This window comes from Macrobrachium nipponense, chromosome 20 (assembly GCF_015104395.2).
Source record: "Macrobrachium nipponense isolate FS-2020 chromosome 20, ASM1510439v2, whole genome shotgun sequence".
Lineage (NCBI taxonomy): Eukaryota > Metazoa > Arthropoda > Malacostraca > Decapoda > Palaemonidae > Macrobrachium > Macrobrachium nipponense.
In genome coordinates this window covers 21,050,274-21,072,820 of record NC_061089.1, presented here as the reverse complement: position 1 = coordinate 21,072,820, position 22,547 = coordinate 21,050,274, and the positions used below count along the sequence as shown (strand labels likewise).

The window sequence follows — 22,547 nt, the reverse complement described above, 5'->3', positions numbered from 1 at the left end:
TAAATTTTAGAGATAACAAAAATTTAATTATTTTAAGTGATGGTTCTCCAACAAGATTTGATGTAATACAACATCTGCAATAGACATCACTCTATGTTCCCCAGAAATTGCCACAGATTTCAGTTGGAAAGTAAATAATAATTTATTTGGGAGTGACCACTGGCCAATACAAATTGAGTTGAGAAGTAATACGAATATAACATATACCGAAGAGGAAAATGAAGGAAGCAAATTGGAATTTATATAAAGAGAAAACTGTGATTAACAAAAAACTATCAGACTTTACAAACCACATAGATGCTTATGAACATCTAGTAAAAACAATAGATGATAAAGCAAATGAAATTATTCCAGTTACCTCAGGCAATCTGACTAGACCACTGGTACCCTGGTGGAACGAGGAATGTAAAGCAGCAAGGAAGATAACGAGAACATGCTTTAGAAGATATCTGAGACATAATGTGATGCCAATAGAATTACATATTTGAGAGCTCAAGCAAAGCAGAAAAGAAATTCAAAATAGCCAAAAGAAATTCATGGAAAAAATATATTAATATAAATTCTAAAACTCAAGACAAAGAAATCTGGAAAAAAATAAATAAACTGCAGGATAGATATCGGCCAGAACCATTACCTATATTAAAAGTAGAAAATCACTATATTTCAAGCCCCAAACTAGTAGCAAATGAATTGGGTAAATGTTTCGCCAAAACATCGAGTATCTCGAATTATACAAAGAAATTCTAATTAAAAATCAAAAATTATGTCCCAATACCAATAAAATCTAATAATCAGGAAATCTATAATCTTCCTTTCACCATGGAAGAACTGGAAAATGTCCTGAAACTTGCAAGTCTAACAGCTCCAGGGGAAGACAACATTAGATATGAAATGATAAAAAATCTACCAGATGAAAGCAAAACATTTTTATTAGAAATTTTAAATGAATTATGGCATTCTCACAGCATGCCTAAAACCTGGAAAGAATCTTTAATCATACCAGGCTTAAAACCAGGAAAAGACCCAGAGTCACCAAGCAGCTATAGGTCAATAGCCCTTAATAGTTGTCTAAGTAAGATATTAGAAAAAATGGTGAATAACAGATTAATGTGGGTGTTAAAAAATAAACAGCTATTGTCAAACAGACAGTTTGGATTCAGGAAAAATACAAGTACCATAGATCCCCTCTTAATGATTACAAGATAGATACAAAATGCAATGGTTGGTAAAAAGCAAACAATTGGAGTATTTTTTTTTTATTTAGAGAAGACATATGATACCACCTGGAGGGGAGGGATTTTTCAAAAAATTGATAGAATGGGGAATAGGAGGGAATTTATATGAATATATCAGGGAATTCCTATCAGAAAGATCTATTAAAGTGAAAGTGAGGGCAGAAATCTCTCAATCATTTATCCAGGAGGAAGGAATCCCCCAAGGTAGTGTACTAAGCATGGCATTGTTTGCTATAGCAATAAATGAGATAATTGAAATGATCCCACCAGGAGTTCAAGGATCCCTTTTTGTAGATGACTTCGTCATATATAGTAGTGGTGAAAAAGCGCTGGACATAACCAACAGATTGCAAGCAGCCATAAATAGGGTAAAAAAATGGGCTGATAACAAGGGTTTTAAATTTTCACTGCCAAAAAACAAAAGCAGTCAGATTTAGAAGATCAAGAAAACAAGAATTAATTCCTACTTTATTCATAAATAATGATATAATTGGATATGATGATGAGATAAAATTCCTCGGTGTAATACTTGATAAAAAACTTACATTTAAAGAACATATAGAACAACTGGCGATAAAAGTGAGAAAATCCTTAAATATAATATAAGTAATTACGCATAATGACAGGGGTGCTGATAGAACCTCTCTGATAAAAGTATATAAGGCTATTTGCTTAAGTAACTTAAACTTGATTATGCATGTCAAGTATATGTTAGTGCTTCTAAAACCCTATTAACAAAACTGGATGTCATACATAACATGAGTATTAGACTATGAACTGGAGCCTACAGAACTTCCCATGTAGAAAGTCTGTATGTAGAAGCAGGAATAGATCCCCTGAAAGTACGAAGAAAAGAAATAGGATTAAAATATATAGCTAGAATAAATAACCTTAATGATAATCCAAACACTAAATATATGAAAAAATATAACAATTAATTGTGACAATAAACCAAGAGCCTCTAAACCATTGGAGAATAGACTGAAACCTGATATAGAACATCTAAAAGTAGGAACAAGTAGCATATCAAAAATATCCACTCCTAAAATACCTACGTGGAGACATGCTAAAATAGAAATTTGTGAGAAATAATTTAATAAGAAGGTAACAAATGTACAATTAAGGAGTGAATTTCTGTCACACCAGGAAAAACATAAAAGGGACGTTAGTATTTATACAGGTGGTTCCAAGTCGAAGGAGGGTGTAGGCTATGCTGTAGTAACAAAAAATATAAAAATAAGAGAAAAAATTCCAAAAATATGCTCGATATTCACTGCAGAGATAAATGCTATATTGGTGGCTATAAAACATACCTTTATGGTGGGAAAGGCAAACGATACCTTTGTAATATACACAGATTCTTACAGTGCTTTAGAAGCGCTAAAACAATATACAATATCTCATCCCGTAATTGAAGAAATAAGGGAGTGGATAGATATAATAGTAAAACGGAAATCTATAAATATAAAACTATGTTGGGTTCCTTCCCATGTAGGCATAAATGGTAATGAAGAGGTGGATAAAGAAGCCAGAAAGGCAGTAAAAAAGGAGTCTATCAAAAAAATACAAATACCTTACAATGACATCAAAACAACAATAAATGAATACTTTCAATCAAAATGGGAAAAAGAATGGCTAGAATTAAATCATAAATTTAAGCATATTAAATCATCTGTAAAATCTGGGAAAAGACAACATGTCAAAGAAGGGAAGATGTCATATTAACAAGATTAAGAATAGGACATACACACTTAACACACAAATACTTGATGAAGCAAGGCGAGGAAAGACAGGCCCCTTGCTGTGACCATTGCCGTACTCTAGTCACAGTCAGTCATCTGCTAACTGAATGCAATAAATTCGAAAGAAAATGAAGATCCAACAACATATATAATGTACCACTTGAAGAACTATTGGGAGAAAATGCCCCGCTTCAAAATATAGTAAATTATCTCAAAGAAATAAACCTGCTTTATAGGATATAACACGTCTTATAGTCTCATAGTTATATACAGTAAGCGCTGAATGGCCTTTGCTGCCCCAGTGCTTGGTGTTACACCTAAACTTTATAAAACCAACCAACGACCAGGAGTAGCAGCCTAGGTGGTCAGAACTCCAGTCAGTTCTAGAGGCTCACTCAGATTCCTCCCACCAATCAGTGAGTCATCCTATTGTTAAAGGACCAAAAGGTTTGTATTATGTATCGGAACAAATGACAATTTGTCCAAAATTGTATTTTTCCTAACTATACAAACCTGAGGTCCTTTAACAAATATGCCCACCTCATGCCACCCCTCAATCTGAACCTGGGCCAAAAGGCAAAGTGGAGTGTTTACATCCGGGCAGGCTAGCCTGCCCTACGGTAGTTACTGCCTAACCACCTTGTTCAAGATTCAACGGCCGTAATTCCAGCTACGCCGAAAGTATATTCCTATTGTTAAAGGAATCAGGTTTGTATAGTTAGGAAAAATAAAATTTTCGACAAATTGTTATTTTTTTGTGTACAGTTTGTATTTTTCCATCTTTGTTGTAGCTTGGTGGTCTTTTAATTTTAGTAACAGTCCAACCATCATTGGTCTCGGTTGATAAAAGATTTGTTTGTCCTACAAATTCATTTACATCAACCATTAACAGTATGGCCTACAAAAGTCCTAGACCCTCTTTCCCAAATCTTAGAGAGAAGATTGTTGGCCATCTTGCAGTATCACATACAGTGGTACTGCGGTTTTCATGCACAATTCTTTCCAGAACCATCTGCGATATCTGAAACGTAGGGAAACCAAAACATTAATTTTCATAAGGAATAATGTAAATAGTATTAATGTGTTCCAGACCCCCCCAAAATATAAAAAAAATATATTTTACAGGGAATAAATACAGTTTTACATACAGAAAAGAATGAGAAATAAATATAAATGAATAATGAAATTAATAATGAGCTTTTAACATCACTCTTACCTTTATTGATGACTTGTATGGAAGATGGAGAGGGAGGATGAGAGGGTTACTGTTTGGAAGGGGAATCTCCCTCCGTAAGGACTTCAGGTATCATGAATCTTTCTGGGTTTGCTTTTCTAGGTTTTTTAGTGGCACTGTGTGAGGTTACTTCCACAATTCGTTTTTTATTGGCACAATAGATGCCCGTACACACACTGAATTTTTCAAACCAGCCTATGCTGGCCTTAAAATTAAGAGCAGCACTTGTTGTTGGCATTTTCTCAACTTAATTCGACATGCAGCATCCTCGCTTTCTCACAAATGATCACTTCAGACACACTACCCCCCACTAACTGTTTTTTGTTGATCCACACCAACAACAGCTTTTCAACAGCTTTCACTAGTTGCGGTCGGTTTAGATAATGACGTAACTCCTTTCGCAACATCAGCTGCTTTGATTTCATCTTTCTTTACTAGGATAGAGCTGGTCGTCGACAATGCCTTACCATACATCTTAGCGAGATCAGCTACACAATTGCCCCACTCTCATACCTCATTACAAGTTCTTTCTTGAATTCTGTCGTATTTCTGGTCTTTTTCATCGAAGGGGTGGCACTTGCACCTTTCTTGGGCCCCATGATGACTACTTTGCAGTGAGTTTTATGGCAAAATATTTCACAAAACATAAGAAACACTTGTGGTGATGCAAACTATGAGATGCTTGTTAGGCAAGAAACAAAGCCAGAATGGGTCACAAGAGAAAACGGGATGCTTTGTTTGGACACTTCATATATGGCCCGGTCACGCGCTTGGCCCTTGATGGACCGTTACCAAGTGTACGAAAACCGAGAAGCGTATGATAACCGAGACAAGATTTTGGACAAAAAAGTTCACAAAAACCAAAACGTACGAAATGAGAGGTGTACGAAAACCAAGGTTCCACTGTATATACTTCAATGATTCAAGAGTTCCAGGTAAAAAAGAAAATAACTTGTGTTTACCTTGCTGGTAGTGAGAGACTTCTTGGACCCTTAGCAATGCCATGAATTACTTAAGTACTGTTGGGGATACCACAAATGAGGCTTTCACAATATCAAGGGTCTGGAGGGTCATTTTTTTGAAAGCCTGCCAAAAGCTCTAGGATTTATTCAAGTTTATGCCTGTGTAAGCAGAAAATGAAAATTCAAATGCTAACTTGGTCGAAAATTGCATTTAGTAACAAAAACATTTATTGTCTCGTGAATTTCCAAGAAAGTGCCTTCATGTGGTAACTTTTGTTAAGCACGTAATAAACAGTATGAAGGGTCTATCTCAACCAATCAACGTGTAGAACAAGAGTATGTGTCAGCCAATCAGCAGATGTGTACATCAATCAATAAGGTAAATGCGTTTTGCTCATTATTATTGGATGTCAGGTGTTACAGGTTATTAATATTTCTATATTTTCCATTAATTATTATGATATGGATTTAAAATAGTAAATATAAATACAAAAAAACATTGTACATTGAAGTTAGCATGCTTCAGATACACTTACACGCTCTCCATTATCATACTTGCGTTAACAAAAATATTCACAGCATGATTATTTTTAAAGATACAGTGCTCATGGACATATTTTGGGAAAGGTAAAACATTTCCAAACAACATGCAAAACAAATATTTGAGAGATCTTTATTGGGTCAAGAAATATAAGAAAATTGATATACTGAAAAAAAACTAAAAACCAAAAATCCAAAATAACAACAATCGCCATTGCGAATTCAAAATACATTCAATTTCAATTTCAAAGGTATCATTGTAAAGAACTTTTCTTTCTCTTTCAGAAACTTTATTTTTTTATGTTAACAATACTTTCATCTTGAAAACTAATTTCCATAAATGTTGTAAACAATGTCACTATCAGAAGGAAAAGTCACTTTCAATAAACTCTTATTATATATATACAGTGGAACCCGCGTATTCGTGTTCTCCGGATTCGCAGACTCACACATTCGCAGATTTCTCTTGGGAACGTTTCCCCGCATTGTTCGCAGAAAATTTGTGCATTCGCGGTATTTTTCTATGAGAAATATTCACAAATTCCTTTTTTTTTTTTATCAATTTCATCATAAAATGCAGTTTTGTGATAAAACTATTAAAAAAAACCAAGTATGAAAATTTTTTTTTGGTTTTTCTTGAGTTTTAACTAACAAAATAGGCTGTTTTTAGCGTTTTTATAGGGGTTCCAAACATTCGCGGGTTCTAACTATTCACGGGTGGTCTGGTACGCATCCCCCGCAAATACGGGGGGACCACTGTGTATTTTTTTCCACAAAAAAATGCATATCACCATAAAGTAAATACATTTTGCTTCACAATGCAACAAATCATGAAAATATCTAAAAATTTGCTTGAGATACCAGTGTTTGAAAATTGCTAATTTTCACATGAGATTTCTGGCATTATTTGGATTTTTTAAAAAACTGCAATAGACCCTTCATATTGTGAAGGCCTCAAATGATGGTGATTTATTTATTTATTTTTTATTTATTTATTTTTTTTTTTCCTGCACCTCTGTTAAGTGATGATAATGCATCTTCAATCTTGTGTAAACTGAGTTGATATTGAGGAACTTAGCTGACATGAATGTGCTTTTGGCCTGCAGAATAGCAAAATAGCAATTCAAGTCTATCACTTAGATAGGAGACTCATACAGGCAGAATGTATCTAAAAGAGTTTTGTTGTTTTCAATCCTTGACATTGATGCATTGGACCTGTGAGGACAGTAGTTGTTACATTATTCGCAGATATGACAAAGGCTTGGCTTGGGTAGTAGCAGGCATCAATAATTTGCTCTCTGTGGATTATGTTCGTAGCAGTGACTGACATGTAAACTGAAAAGGAAGAGTTCTTGCTTTCATTAGGAATGCTAGGTATTATGACCCAGGGTTAATATACAGAACACGAGATTTGAGACTAATCAAGAGTTTCTCTTACATGTAATTTCTTCATTCAAGCCTTTGGTACTATCAGATTTTTGGTTTCCATAGACAAATACAGACAAAATGTCATGATTAATGGTTACATTGGTGCTATGAGACTCCTGTGTCCTCACACCTAAGCCAGATTACTTATGATCTTTTACTACTCATTTATTCCTCAAATTTGATGGGATGATCATGGTGCTACAGGCGACCTTGATAGGGAACTGCAAAAGGGATGCTTTCAATGTTTTAGCCAACTTTTTACTCATTCTAGACCTGTCTAGAGGAGATTTGCTATACCAGTGTGTTGCTACTAGCATGTCCAGTGCAGCAACTAGGGTCATGCTGCTGTAGGACATTATTTCTTAGATTAGCCACACCTGTAGTTTTCTAATTGAAGTTGACCCATCATTATTGGGTGGGATTGACTGATATTAAAAGGCATGGCTTTCTTCAAGTTGATGGACTTAAGCTTCTGTCTTTTCTAACATTTTACAGTATTTTTGCACGTTTAAGGCATTACATCAGACCACTGGTAATTTTATGAGTGTCAATGTGTGTGCAATCTATAAGTCTGGAGGATTTATCCAGACCTACCCATTTATTGGAACTCACATTTAAACAAAAAAATAAATGAGCGGAAGCAGATCAAGCCCAGTGTTGGAAAATGGACTTCATTATATTAAAAGGAACGTCATGCAAGTAATATTGATTCTTCATAGAATGTTGTTTGTTTGACCCAAGGATATTTGATGAGTAGCCTGGATCCATCCATGTGCAGGCGGTCCCAGGTTAACTGCAGGGCTTCCGTTCCTGGCCGACGCTGCTGACCGAAAATCAGCAATAACAGCACTAATAACCCGCTTAACGGCAGTGTCCACCAAATATATGCACCTTCAACTGGATATCAGCACCATTAATCGAAGATCAGAGCTGCTAACTGGATATTGGTGCCACTAACTGGAGATCAGGGCTGAAAATCCAGTTAACAGCATCGCTAGACAAGTGCCGTAAAACCAGACGGCCGTTGATTGATGCCGACATTAATGAGGGGCTGCCTATATGTACATCATGTACAGTAACACCAACAGTTAAACATTTCTTGTGTGAGTGTCCAAAATATAATCAGCAATGATTATCAAGTTTTGGAAACAAATATGGTAAAGAAGTTTTGTCTGAAGCCCTATTCATTTTTAATTAAAGCAATTATGAAATTGTTAAAACACTGTTAATTCAATTAAATCTAAACTGTATTCATAATAAAGTCAGTCCTTTTAGCCAACTGTGTGAGAGGTATTTATTTAACAAGTGGCTAAGCTAGTTTAACAATAATAACTGACCTGTTGTGTTGAAAGTTTAAAAATAGGTGTCTTACTGGGCAGATGCTTCAAGTCTATGCCAGCATGTTGATGTCCTCATACTTGTTTTTGTTTCTCATACAGATTTTTGTACAGTGTAAAATCTTTGGCTCCAAGTTTCTCAGCCTTGTGAGTAGTCAAAAAAGGAAATCAGGGACCAAAGTGGAATGTTAGTTTGAGGTTTATTTTTTTAGCATTATGAGTTAGTTAAACCAAACCAGTGAGTTACTTTATGTATCTTACAATGGGCTAGTTTGTAATATGGCATATTTTCTTTTTAGTTTCTTTGCTTATGATTTTCTCAATATGTGGGTATAGTCTTGAAATGTTTTGGTCATTTTATTCATTTTTTAAGATGATGATTAGTAAAATGTTTTTGATGATTATTAGTAAAATGTTTTTAAGTGTTGTAGATATTGTTGACATTGTTTATTGTGTTGTCTTGAAATTTCTGAAATTCATTGGAATTCCTAGTTTTATTATTCAGTAGATTTAAAGTGTTCTTTACAGTGCCTTCTGTGGTTATTAGTACAGTGGTACCTCGAGATATGAAAGGCTCAACTTACGAAAAACTCGAGATACGAAAGCTAACACGAAAAAATTTAACGGCTCTACATACGAAAAGTTTTCAAGATACGAAAGGTTTCTGTAAAGTCCGAGATTCGCCCAAACCACCGATAACAGTTTTGAAACTCGCGCGCCGCCAACTGAGTAGAGTCGCCACCATCCTCCTGCTCTCCCATTGGTTCCTGATGCTAGTCACTGCCATGAGATCCTTCTCTCCTATTGGTCAGCATCCCTCCCATGATGCATCTACGTAGCAGCGTGCTTCTTCAGCCCCTCGGTACCAGCATCGTTATCGTACGCACGCGGTATTCGTTCGGTCTAATGATTTTGTTTATTAACGTAAATTCGTTAGTGATTTCGTTGCAGTATACGTACTTTATCGTGTTGTGTGAAAACTTTACTCTACTTATACATAAATTATGTACAGTATAACGTAGTCATGGGTCCCAAGAAAGTTGAAATTCACGGAAAGAAGTGAATGCTCTCTTTGGAGACAAAGATGGAGATTATCAAGAAGTATGAAGCTGGTATGCGATTGAGTGTGATCGCCAAGGAATACGGCAGAAATCCGTCTACAATAGGCACCATCCTTAAGCAGAAGGATGTCATCAAAGCAGCTACACCTTCCAAGGGCATCACTATTTTGTCCAGCAAGAGGACCCACGTGCACGACGAGATGGAACGGCTGCTTCTTGTCTGGATAAAAGACAAAGAAATCTCTGGCGATACGATAACAGAGACGGCAATCTCCCACAAGGCCAGCGCTATTTTCGTTGATTTGATTGCGCAGGCAGAAGACGACGGAGGGGAAGGGACATCAACGCCAACCCCAGAGTTCAAGGCTTCGCATGGGTGGTTAAAAAAATTCTGTAAACGGACTGGTATCCATTCGGTGGTGCGGCATGGGGAGGCTGCCAGCTCAGACACGAAAGCGGCCGAAGCCTTTAAAAAGACGTTAGACGAGATGATGACCAAGGAAGGCTACAGTTCTCAGCAAGTCTTCAACTGTGATGAGACTGGCCTTTTTTGGAAAAAAAATGCCTCGTCGGACGTACATCACGGAGGAAGAGAAGCAGCTACCCGGGCATAAGCCTATGAAAGACAGGCTTACGCTCGCACTTTGTTCCAACGCCAGTGGGGATTGCAAGGTGAAGCCCCTACTGGTGTATCATTCCAAGACTCCTCGAGCCTTCAAGGCCCACAAAGTGCTTAAGGAGAAGCTTCCAGTGATGTGGAGTGCTAATGCGAAAGCCTGGGTAACGAGGCTTTTGTTCACAGAGTGGGTAAATCTGTGTTTCTGCCAGACAGTAAAGAAATTCTTAGAAGAGAAGCGCCTCCCTCTGAAATGTCGGCTGGTGTTGGACAATGCCCCTCCCCACCCTCCTGGCCTCGAGGAAGATATCCTAGCGGAGTATTCCTTCATCAAGATTCTTTATCTTCTGCCTAACACCACCCCTCTCCTCCAGCCCATGGACCAGCAAGTGATATCGAACTTTAAGAAGCTGTATACAAAACATTTTTTCAAGAGATGTTTCGACATCACCGATACCACAAACCCCACCTTGCATGAATTTTGGAAGGAGCATTTCGACATCGTCCTATGCATCCGACTCATCGACCAAGCTTGGTAGGAGGTTTCGAGGCGAACCTTGAATTCCTCGTGGAGGAAACTCTGGCCTGATGCCGTATCCACCCGAGACTTCGAGGGATTCGAGGTGGGCGAAGCTGGTGCTGCAGATTCAGAAACAGTTGACGATCCTGAAACTGTTTTGGAACCAGATCTTGACGAGATCGTTGCACTCATCAAGTCCATGGGGCTGGTCGTCGACGAGGACGACATCAACGACCTTCTCCAGGAGCACCAAGAGGAGCTTACGATGGATGACCTGAAGGAGTTGGAGGCCATGCAACATAACGTCGTTCAAGAGGAGTTCTCTAGCAGCGGCGAGGAGGAGGAGGACAACCCTATGACAACGGCAGAAATTAAGGATGTTCTATCCGCTTTTCATAAAGTGCAATCGTTTTAAGAAAAAAAGACACCCCGAAAAGGCTCACACAGGTCGTATGCTTGCGCAGTTCGATGACGTTTGCCCGAGTCGTTTCAGGAACATTGTGAAAAGTAGGCAGAAGCAATCTTCCTTGGATAGTTATTTTTTAAAGAGGCCTTTAGTATTAGCAGGAGTAAGTAAAAAGGAAGAACCAAGTGATACTAAAAACAGAAAGTTGAAAGTGGTGATGAAATTGAAATTTTGTATAAAAAAAATAAAAAAAAATCTACAAAGTATAAAAAAGTAAAAAAAAATTAAAAATAAAAAAAATAAAATTTTTTTTAATTTTAGCTTTTTGTAAAGTTAAGTGTTACAGTTTTGTTAATGTGTTTCGTAAAGTTTAGTTCAGTTTTCCTTATATTTTTTTATGTGTTTCGTAAAGTTAAGTGTACGTACGTACGTACGTATCTGCCGTTTGTCGTCCTCCTCTGTCGCCACGTTCGGAGATAGCCTCACTCGAAAGGTAAGCTTCCACATTTTACTACATACGTACAGTATTTCTTGTATACCATGTACACTAATACACTTTATTTACAGGTAATTAGCAGTACGTTATTAATTTAGGTATTGAATGGTCTAAATTGTTGTAGTATTTCATTGTTTATAGGTCAATTTAGCTTTATTATGAAATTTACTGGGGTGTTTTTGGAGGGCTTGGAATGGATTAGCCATTTTACATGTAAAATGTGGTCCAAGATACGAAAACCTCAAGATACGAAAGGCGCCTCGGAACGGATTAATTTTGTATCTCGAGGTACCACTTTAGTTCAGAGAGACTTCAAGTATCAAGAGTGTTGAGTGTAGTTTCTTAAAAGCTAATAAGCATTCCTTGTCATAATTTTCCTTGTCTGTTTTTAGAAAGCTACATCAATTATTTGTTAGGTGTTTATAACAGAGATTATATTTTAGATGATGATTGAAAAAAAAAAATTGGGGTGGGGGGGCTGGCAATGCAATGCCAGTCATTCTCAGGCTTCATCAAAGAACCACTTTCTTCATTGTTAACAGTGAATTTTCTTTCTTGCATCATATAGTAACTCCTGTACAGTATTAGCTAGTCTTGATGTTTTGCTTTTCTCATGATAATAAATGTGGCTGTAGGATATTGAAGCAACAAACTGTGATTATGTGAGAAAAAAAAAACTGCGAAAGTTTATATATTAACATCAATTTGTTTATTATGTAGGGTACTGAAGGAACAAACTGGGATTATATGAGACATGAGACAAGAATGCGTATGTTGATAGAGTAACATCTTTTGTAAAGCTGATATAAGGTTGTAATAACTCAAATAAGATACACTAATTATTTTATTAAGATATTGTTCACCTATTATTTGGTTAGAAAAATTGTTTCAATATTTCAGGTGGTTGGGTGCACAGTGTCAGTTTCTCTTCGGATGGAAATCGTGTGTGTTGGGTTGGTCATGATTCCAGTCTTACTGTAGCAGATGCTGGAAAGGAAATGTCCAAAACTCAGTTGAAGACCGAGTACTTACCTTTTACGGCTGTGTCCTGGATCGCACTCAATTCATTGGTGGCAGTTGTGAGTACCATTAATTTTGCCCCAACAAATCAAAAATGTTATACCCAGTTGTTTAATCTGTCTGAACTTTTAAAGTATAACTTGAGAACCATTCATAAAAGGAACTACCACCACGTCTAAGGCATTTATTTGCCACAAATAACAGATAATTATACTTTAAAGAATTAAGAGGAAAAATTACATAAAGAAATACATTAATACCCCGAACTTTCGTCAGGTTAGGTTCCAGACCCCCTCATGCAAGGTGAATTTTCATGTAAATTTGGCAAGTCTCAAAAAATGCTAATAAATGCTTACTTCTAGAGTTTGAACACTAAATATGACCCTAATTATGCTCCCTAAGTATTAAGCTAACTTTTAAATGAAGTTAAAGTTACTGAGTTTTCAATTAACCCTTAAACGCTGATTGGACGTTTTAAATGTCGACGAAAATTGTCTGTTGGGTGCCGAATTGACATATGAAACGTTGACGGAAAAAAGTTTTTTTAAAAATTCGCGAAAAAATAGTTACAGGCCTACTTGGCGAAAACTTGAATCACGCACCTTGAGGGATGCTGGGAGTTCACGGATCAAGCTGTTGTTTTGTTTACAATCGTTACCCAGGCACGCAAGCGCGAATTTCTTTCTTCTCGCAGTAAAAAGCATCAGCGACACATCTCGGAAATTATTTCGTCACTTTGACATAATTTTTGCACCATTTTATATTAGCCGTTACATAGAGTTTTATATATGAAAATGTGCGCAATTCCATGTAGAATACAACAAAAATCAACCCGTGGTTGTGGCTTTTATCAGTTTTGAAATATTTTCATATAAATAATGACAAGTGCCAAAATTTCAACCTTCGGCCAACTTTGACTCGACCGAAATGGTAAAGAAACACAATTGTAAGCTAAAACATATTCTAGTAATATTCAATCATTTAACTTCATTTTACAACAAATTGGAAGTCCCTAGCACAATATTTCAATTTATGGTGAATTTATGAAAAAAACTTTTTCCTTATATCCGCGCGGTACCTCTTCCGAAAAAATCAAAATTTTTTTGTCCGATTGTCGTAATGTTTGCACCGTTTTATATTAGCCATTACATAAAGTTTTTTATATGAAAATGTGTGCAATTTCATGTAGAATACAACAAAAAACAACCTATGGTTGTAGCTTTTATCAGTTTTGAAATATTTTTATGTAAATAACGATAAGTGCCAAAATTTCAATCTTTGATCAACTTTGACTCGACCGAAATGGTAAAAAACGCAATTGTAAGCTAAAACTATTTCATTCTAGTAATATTCAATCATTTACCTTTATTTTGCAACAAATTGGAAGTCTCCAGCACAATATTTCGATTTATGGTGAATTTATGAAAAAAACTTTTTTTTACGTCCGTGCGGTAACTCTTCCGAAAAAATCATAAATTTTTTTGTCCGATTGTCGTAATGTTTGCACCATTTTATATGAGCTATTACATAAAGTTTTATATATGAAAATGTGTGCAATTTCATGTGGAATACAACAAAAAACAACCCATGGTTGTAGCTTTTATCAGTTTTTAAATATTTTCATATAAATAACGATGAATAGAAAAATTTCAACCTTTGGTCAACTTAACTCGAATGAAATGGTCAAAAACTGCCATTGTAAGCTACACTTACAGTCTAGTAATATTCAATCAATTACCTTCATTTTGCAAAAAACGAGAAGTCTCTAGCACAATATTTTGATTTATGGTGAATTTTTTAAAACTTAACTTTTTTTTACATCCGTGCATTATGAATTCATGCATCATATTGTGATAATATTTTCCCTGTGTTGCTTTGGCCATTTTATAATTTGTTATATACCAAAATCATTGCAATTTTGTGTACAATACAACGAAAAATAATTAACTCATTAGCTTTTAACTGTTTTGCAACAGCACGATTTGTATACAATTATATATGGAAAAAAAATTTTTGCGCTGTCATATATTCCAATATTTATGTATGATAGATATTTTTTTCATTTCTGATGGTTGGATACTAAACTTCAGGCAATGACCAAAAAAAAAAAGGAGCCAAAAATGAACTCTTAATCCCCAAAATTGAGCGTGCTGTGATTTATTTATTTATTTATTTTTTTCTGCTTTGGCGCTCAATTGTGAATGCCGCCGGCATACGGGAAACACTTTCGGAAATACCGGCTCGGTGTTTAGAGGTTAAAAATTAGCTTAATACTTTACCTTTAAGAAAACAAGTGGTTGGTAAAAATATAGAAGTGTGTGGAGATTACATACTACAATGTATTTCTGTCTTTCCCCCTTCCAACTGACTGATCTATTTTTAGGAGTCTTCTTAACCACTTTTAAGAAGTTCTTTATTCTGTCTCTTTTTCTGTTCTGAAATCCCTTTCATGAACAAACTGTGCTTTTTGTTTGGACCAATACAACTCTTAGTGATGTGTTTAAATTTTAGAACAGCACATTTACAGTTATAGACGGTAAAGGTAAAATTAGATCAGTTAAAAATTATCTACCACTAACTATGAATGAGAGGGGGAGAGAGAAAAAAAGAATTGTCTTTATATAAGTATTAAGTTAACTTTTAAATGAAATTAAAGTTACTGTAATTTCATTTGAAAGTTAGCTTAATACATTACCCTTAAGAAAAGAAGAAAATGGTTGGTAAAAATATAGGAGTATGTGAAGATTACATACGCATAGAGACAGGGATAAAGAATTATATAAAAATCATTGACCACAAATGGCAGCACTCCCCCTCCTGATATATTTGACAGCTCTGGACTTTAAACTTCCGGTGGAGTTAAAAAGAAAGATGAGAGGTAAAGAATTTTTTATATGCCAGCTACACCAGCAATAATACCAGTTGAACACCTGAGACTACCCCGGCCTGACATTGACCTCGCTTATGGAACACAGTCAACCCCCTGTATTCGCATTCTGGAGATTCAATGATTCGCATATCCACAGATTTTTCTTTGGCCCATATCTACCCATTATTTACTGGAAATTTACCTATTTGCGGGTTTTTCTGATAATAGATATTCACTAATTAGTGTATTTTGATGTTATTCCCATGTCTGAATACGTTTTTATGGTACAAAAATGATTTACTAATTTTCAAATATTAATAACAGTGAGGCATCGCTTAGTCGCGGATCAGCAATCACGAAATCAGTTATTCACAGGTTTTTTCTTGGACCGCTTCTCATGCCATATCGCTAGTATGGATCACAGTATCATGGATTTGTCCGTGTTGCGTATACTGTACAATGTTTATCGGTAGGCTAAGCCTCAGCCGCAGTCCGATAACCACCAACATATATGAACAGATTCACATTATGATATTAACTGACAATAAAGGTAATAAAACCATTCTCGCCATATATTTTATAGGCCTTTCTTCATAATAAATAGCCTATTCAAGGAATAATTCCACATAACTGTACTCGACTTAGTATACTCCGAGTGGCCAGCCACAAATTGTAAACATATAAAGTTACGAAAATTTAGTATGTATACAGTTGCGTTCACAGCGACCTTTATTCGATAACCTTTTAGAAATTTTAATAGTAGTATAATTGCGGTAGTAATAACATTAAGGCTTAAATTAATTCGAACTTCATTATTATATTGGTAGTATAAGTATGTATAACTTCCTCGAACAGTGCAGTCATACAAACAATGTCATGGATTATCGTATTGTTGTTTGCTATCGGCGACCAAGCGTAAACGAAATATGGAAAACCATTTTTTACCTTATACATTATCGTCATATCTTCATAATAAAAAGGCTATTCGTGGTGTAATTCCATATCAGTGAAATCAACTTTTATCTATGCGAGGCCAGCCAGCTGACAAAATGTATGTACGTATGTGAAAATCAAATTATGGTAGCGTTCACAGCAAGATTATCTTTTGAAATTTTAATAGTGCTAGTCATGATAGTAATAGTTTGGAATATACATAACATTCATTTTCAATACAAAATATCATCATTATTTTGGTAGTAAATAACAGTTTAGAATGATCATATGTACTCTGCATTGTTAGGAATAATATGATTTTTGTAAACACAAGTGGTTCAGTGACTCGCCACTAATAGATGTTGTTCCCGTGCTCATTTGGTGAGGAAAACGGTAAGAATCACGTTGAAAATATAAGGTAAGAGGCATTCTGTGACAATATTGTTGAAAATATATAAAGTAAGAGGCATTCTGTGTGACAACTTAAAATCCTGTGATATTTTTAATGATAGGCTAACCCTTGAAGTGTTGATAGTTGTGTTAATAGTTGGCTACAGTCACAACTATCGACACTAAAGAAAACATTTGTAACCTAATGTTAATGGTAAAAACCAGGTTATTCAAGTGAATCACTAGTGATAAAACTTTTGATACTGTAAACAAAACAACTAATTACAGTAATTACCGTAATTACCATAATTAGATGTTAGGATGTGCGAGTTCTTACTTGTGGCAGCGACCAGACAAACAAAATAACACCATCTTCACATAACTAATGTACAATTGCCTAGTAGGACAATGCGTGGATCTGTTGAGTCCAGTGTTATCAATTTTGCATTTTTAAAGCTAGCTTTCATTTTCTTGAGGTAATTAGCAAGAAAACTTCCAATCTAGCATCTGGCAGGAAAACTTGCATTTGTTTTCAAATACATCTAGCATATGTATTTTGTCATAAAATCTTTGTAATGTTAAGTTGAATATTTCTTTTATTCTACCATGTTTGATGTATCATGTAAGAAAAAAGATCAAAATCTTGCAAAACCATTTTCAGGAATTGAACAGAATAGGTTTTGAACTTGTTAGGAATTATGTAACATAATGTACAAGTACACTGTTTATGTTAGAAACACGTTTGTATCGAAAAAGAGAGCAATCGGCTGGGTGGCATTGTTGTGTATGATATGAATTTTTTAGCATTTTATGGAGTAAAATCTAGCAAGAAATTGCCATTCCCATTTAGCAACACTGGCCTACCCACGTTTTGTTTATGTTACTGAAGTGGTGTTCGCTGTGTTCTTTAAATTGTACCCATATAAGCGAGTTAATTATGTGGCATCCAAAAGCCCTGATTATTTTACTCTTTGGGAAAGAAGCCCAAACATCAGATGAAGGTTATTACGTGTAATATATTAACATGTGTTGTGAAGAAGGGAAGAGATGTTTTGCTGCATGCTGCTGGTAACATTCTCTTTATTATTCATCCGATTGCACTGCAAAATCGTCGCCATCTTTATCAACATAGATCGTTGATGATTACCCATATGATTTACATAATTTTGATATTTCTCTTACCTCTCTCCCTTTCTTTCCTCGTAAAAGAAAAGAGGCCCACGTGAGTACCTAATAGCACATGCATATGTAGGCTTCTAGCTGTAATCCATAGGCTAGTAGGCTACATATGTACAGTAGTACGTATACTACATATGTATTTAAGGCTAATGTTGTAAAATAACTTGGAAACTGTCTTGAATTTAGTTTAAGGTGATAGTTGAACACATATTTGGTGTTTGAACTAAAGTAGGCAGTTATAACCATTGGAATAGTGGTCTTGGGTGGGTTAATTAGTAAGTTTAATAAGATTGAATGATATCAGATAATAAAAATCTCTCTCTCTCTCTCTCTCTCTCTCTCTCTCTCATGGAGATGTACGTATGTGTTTTGCATGATAATTGATTACTAATTTTCAAATATTAATATTAATGTAAATGGCAGCAATGTCAATTTATTAAAGAAAATATTATAGTGAATCAGTAAGATTTTAGTTCCTAAATTAAGGAATTATGTAAGAATGAAGGAAAATCCATTCTACCCTGCATCTTTATTTATAGATCCAGGTACTAAGCTGAGGTCTAGAGCTGTCAAATATGTCAAGTAATGTGACATGACGGGGAGCGTGTTGCCATGTTGCGACAAATGTTCACGTAATTTCTCCCTCTCTCTCTCTCTCTCTTATTGGCTGTATGCATATATTTTTAATGGTAAAATGTTTAAGGTGACGTTGAAATTATATTTAATAATAATATCTCAAAGATTAATACAGTAATAGATAGTAATTTCAGGTATATTTGAAGTAGGATATTATTTAAGGTATACATGGTATTTGAACTTTCAAGATAGGCAGTTAAAAGCATTTTTAGGGGGGGATCCAAGTACTTGCGGGTTTTAACTTCGCAGGGAGGCGGTTCTGGTACGCATCCCCACGAATAAGGGGGTCCACTGTAATACCAACAGCGACGACAACCCCTGCTTAACCAGGAATCAAGATCCACCATTCCTGTATACCAGTATACTGATAATGCCAGTATTAACAACAACATTCCTGTTCTAAATAAACATCACATTCAGCATTATTTAGATTTTTTGCAATATGAATATTGGCCAATTACAGGCAGTCCCCGGCTTACGACGTTCCGAGGTTGAGGCGCTTTTCAATTATATTCATCAGAAATTATTTCCAGGGTTACGGCGCCTACAATGCTCATCTAGCAGAAGAAATATGACACCAAAAGTGCAAAATAATCAATATTTGAAGGTTTTTTTTATGCAAAATGCAATAAGAATGCAGTTTACATAATTTTGAATGCACCCAAAGCATTAAAAGTAGGGTTGTCTTAGGATTTTTGGTGATGTTCCGGCTTACGATGATTTTCAGGTTACAACGCTTCTCAAGAACGGAACCCCCGTCGTAACACGGGGACTGCCTGTATTAAGAAGTGTTGCTGAGCCAGAGAAGCAAGTAATAAGAAAAACAGAAAAGATAATATATAAGATTAATTTGCTGAATTCTGCCATTTTATTCAACAGAATTTGTTTGAAAGAGGGTCTTCTTCCAAAATATTATTATTATTATTTGAAAATATTAATAAACATATACATGTACCATAAAAATACTCCGATCTCAGTAAGATAGAGAAGATTTGAGCTCACCTAAGAGTGAAATGGAAAGCTTATTTCTTTAAAATACTATCACATACGAATTTTTGAATTAGTTATAGTATTATTATTAATAATATTTGAAAATATTAATAAACATAGTACATACATGTACCATAAAAATTCTCTCATCATAGTAAAAGAGAGTGAGAGAATTATTATATTTATTGATGTTGTTTAATTTACACATAAAAGTTTGAAAACTTACATAAATTACATAAAAAATTAAACACTTTTGTAAAATTCGAAAATGGTGCGTTAGCGTGCACTTGGCTGTGAAATACTTGCCTATGATAATTAGTTAGGTTCCAGTGAAAAGTTGACAATATTGTGATTTTGAACAACTCGAATCGCGTAAGATTGAGCTATTATTCTATAAGAGAATAGGGAAAAGACAGGATTTGAGAATGATTCGGTAATTGTTCTCTTTCTCTTTCATTTCCTCATCCTCGTTGTGTATCAGGCATCAGACATCCCTTACTCTATTCCAATTTGAATCTTGAGCTTCCCTTGTAACATCTGTTACATTTAATACATGATACTGCGTTAACACTATACAGTAGTGCCTCAGGTTACGAAATTAATCCGTTCTGAAGCAGCCTTCGTAACCTGATTTTTTCGTATCTAGAACAACATTTTACGTGTGAATTGCCTAATTCGTTCCAAGCCCTACAAAAACACCAAAGTAAATTTTATAATAAAGCTAAATTGACTAATAAACAATGAAATACAACAATTCGAACCATTCAATACCTAACATAACCATGACTGTACCTTTAAATAAAGTGTATTAGTGTACAGGGTACAAGAAATACTGCACGTACACATGTATAAAAATGTGTAACCTTACCTTTCGAGTGAGGGTCTCGAGAGGTGATCGGCCTGGATGGATTGGACAGTCCATCACCGCAGGACACTATCACCCCTGAGATTCAGAGGTCCTTCGCAAAGGCCATTGCGCTGATTTGTCAGCACAATGACCTCGGGGAATGATCAGTGGTTGCTCCCTCCGAATCTTCATCAAGGTTGAAGTCATTCTGCGGTCCCAAGAAGGAACTCAGGACGACGGTGGGGTTACACCGATCCTCCTTGGCCGATGGTGTGCTGGGCCAAGTTGACTGTAGTCTCCGGACAGGAGGGCTCACTTTGGTATGGTAGGTCGGACAAGCTGCTTCTCCCTCTGCCTCGCCAGTGGCGATTCTACCGGCCATCTGTAGACCCGTTGCCGACCAAGCAGGTTGACCCAGAGATAGCTAGGCTAACTCCGGGGGTGCCTCTCCATCACCTGCTGGCTGGAAACCTCTTGTTTTCACAGCAAGAGGCACCAGCCCCGGAAGCAACTGCCATGGCAGCCTTCCAAGCAGTCTCCTGGCTGGACCTGTGTTCCTTCACGGTGTCCAGGGTCGCAGCCTCCTCGGGACCCATCACTCCCGAAGAAGACTTGGTGTTCGGGAGACTGTGTCAGTCTGGAGGTAGAGACATCTCTTACCTCACCCACCAGACAGCCAACCTGTGGGCCAACCTGGTCCTGAGACGACGGGACGCAGTCCTGGCTCGGGTGACCAGGGCAGCCGGTCGAGAAGTGACACTGGGTCTACAAAATGGACCGTTGCTGGGTTCCTCCTCTCTCTTCCCCAGAGAGATGGTGGACGTTGCGGTGGAAAAGCGGCGCACTGACGACAGTGACCACCTAGTACACCAGGCAGTCTCTAAGGCTTCTGGGCAGCCTCGAGCAACTCCGGCCAAGCCGCAGAGCTTGGCTAGCTCTTCCTCTGCCACCAAGACATCAGCTTCGTTGAGGTCGAGAGGAAAGACCCAGCCTTCGACTTCTTCTTCGAGGAGTCAGCGTCAGCCCTCCTCCCAAGCCTCCTACTCCCGTGGGGGTCCTGCCAAGAGGAAGCCGAAGAAGGGGAAACACTAGGGACAGCGTTCCCCCTCACCTGCTGCCGGCTGGTGAGCCATTGGGCAACTTGGCAGCACTACTGAGCCGAGACCTTGGTAGTGGATGTCCTTCGGGAGGGACATTTGCTACCCTTCGAGTCGCGGTCACCCCTCACTTTGCACCCGGTCCACCTTCAGACATACGTTTCCGGTTCTGCCAGGGACCTAGTAGTTCAGAGAGAAGTCAAGACCATGCTGAGCAAACGAGCTGTGGAGATCGTACGAGATTTTTGCCAGGCTTCTACAGCCGACTCTTCCTAGTGGAGAAGTCATCAGGGGGCTGGCAACCGGTGATAGATCTCTCTCCCTTGAACCAATTCGTTCGCCAGACTCGGTTCATGATGGAAACAGCACGCTCAGTGCTCAATTCCATCAGGGAGAATGACTTCATGCCTTCGGTGGACCTGAAGGATGCATATTTCCAAATACCCATCCATCAGTCCTCCAGGAAGTACCTCTGCTTTATCCTCGATGGGACGGTGTACCAGTTCAGGGCACTTTGTTTCGGTCTCTCAACCGCCCCACAGGTGTTCACGCAAGTGTTCACTCTGGTGTCGGCTTGGGCCTATTCGGTCGGGATACATCTCTTGAGGTATCTCGACGATTGGCTTGTCCTGGCGAGCTCCCTCTTGCAGTTGCTGCAGGACAGGAATCAACTTCTTGACTTCTGCCACAATCTGGGGATTGTGGTGAACTTCGAGAAGTCAGATCTCGAGCCCAAGCAGAGGATAAAGTACCTGGGTATGCTGATCGACATGGTAGCAGCATGAGTCTTCCCCACAGACTCGCAGATCAGCAGGTTCAGGGAGGCAGCCAGACGGTTCCTGTCTCGACGGGGTTAGTCAGCTCAGCAGTGGCAAGTCATGATTGGTCACCTGTCGTCACTGGAGAAGTTAAGTCTCTCACGGGCGTATTCACCTGCAGTCTCCTCAGTGGAGACTAGAGGAGTGCTGGTCACAGGCACGGGATCCTTAATCCTTCCTGGTTTCTCTCA

At 37.2% G+C, this 22,547-nt stretch overlaps 1 protein-coding gene across 1 annotated transcript in view; it reads left to right on the top strand.

Annotated features, from left to right (window-relative positions):
* Positions 1–22,547, top strand: part of LOC135222982 (actin-related protein 2/3 complex subunit 1A-like) — a 174,884-nt gene that overhangs the window by 111,219 nt on the left and 41,118 nt on the right. The window contains exon 7 of the mRNA XM_064261485.1: positions 12,478–12,656. Within this exon, the coding sequence (XP_064117555.1) occupies positions 12,478–12,656 (179 nt within the window). The remainder of the gene's footprint in view (positions 1–12,477; positions 12,657–22,547) is intronic.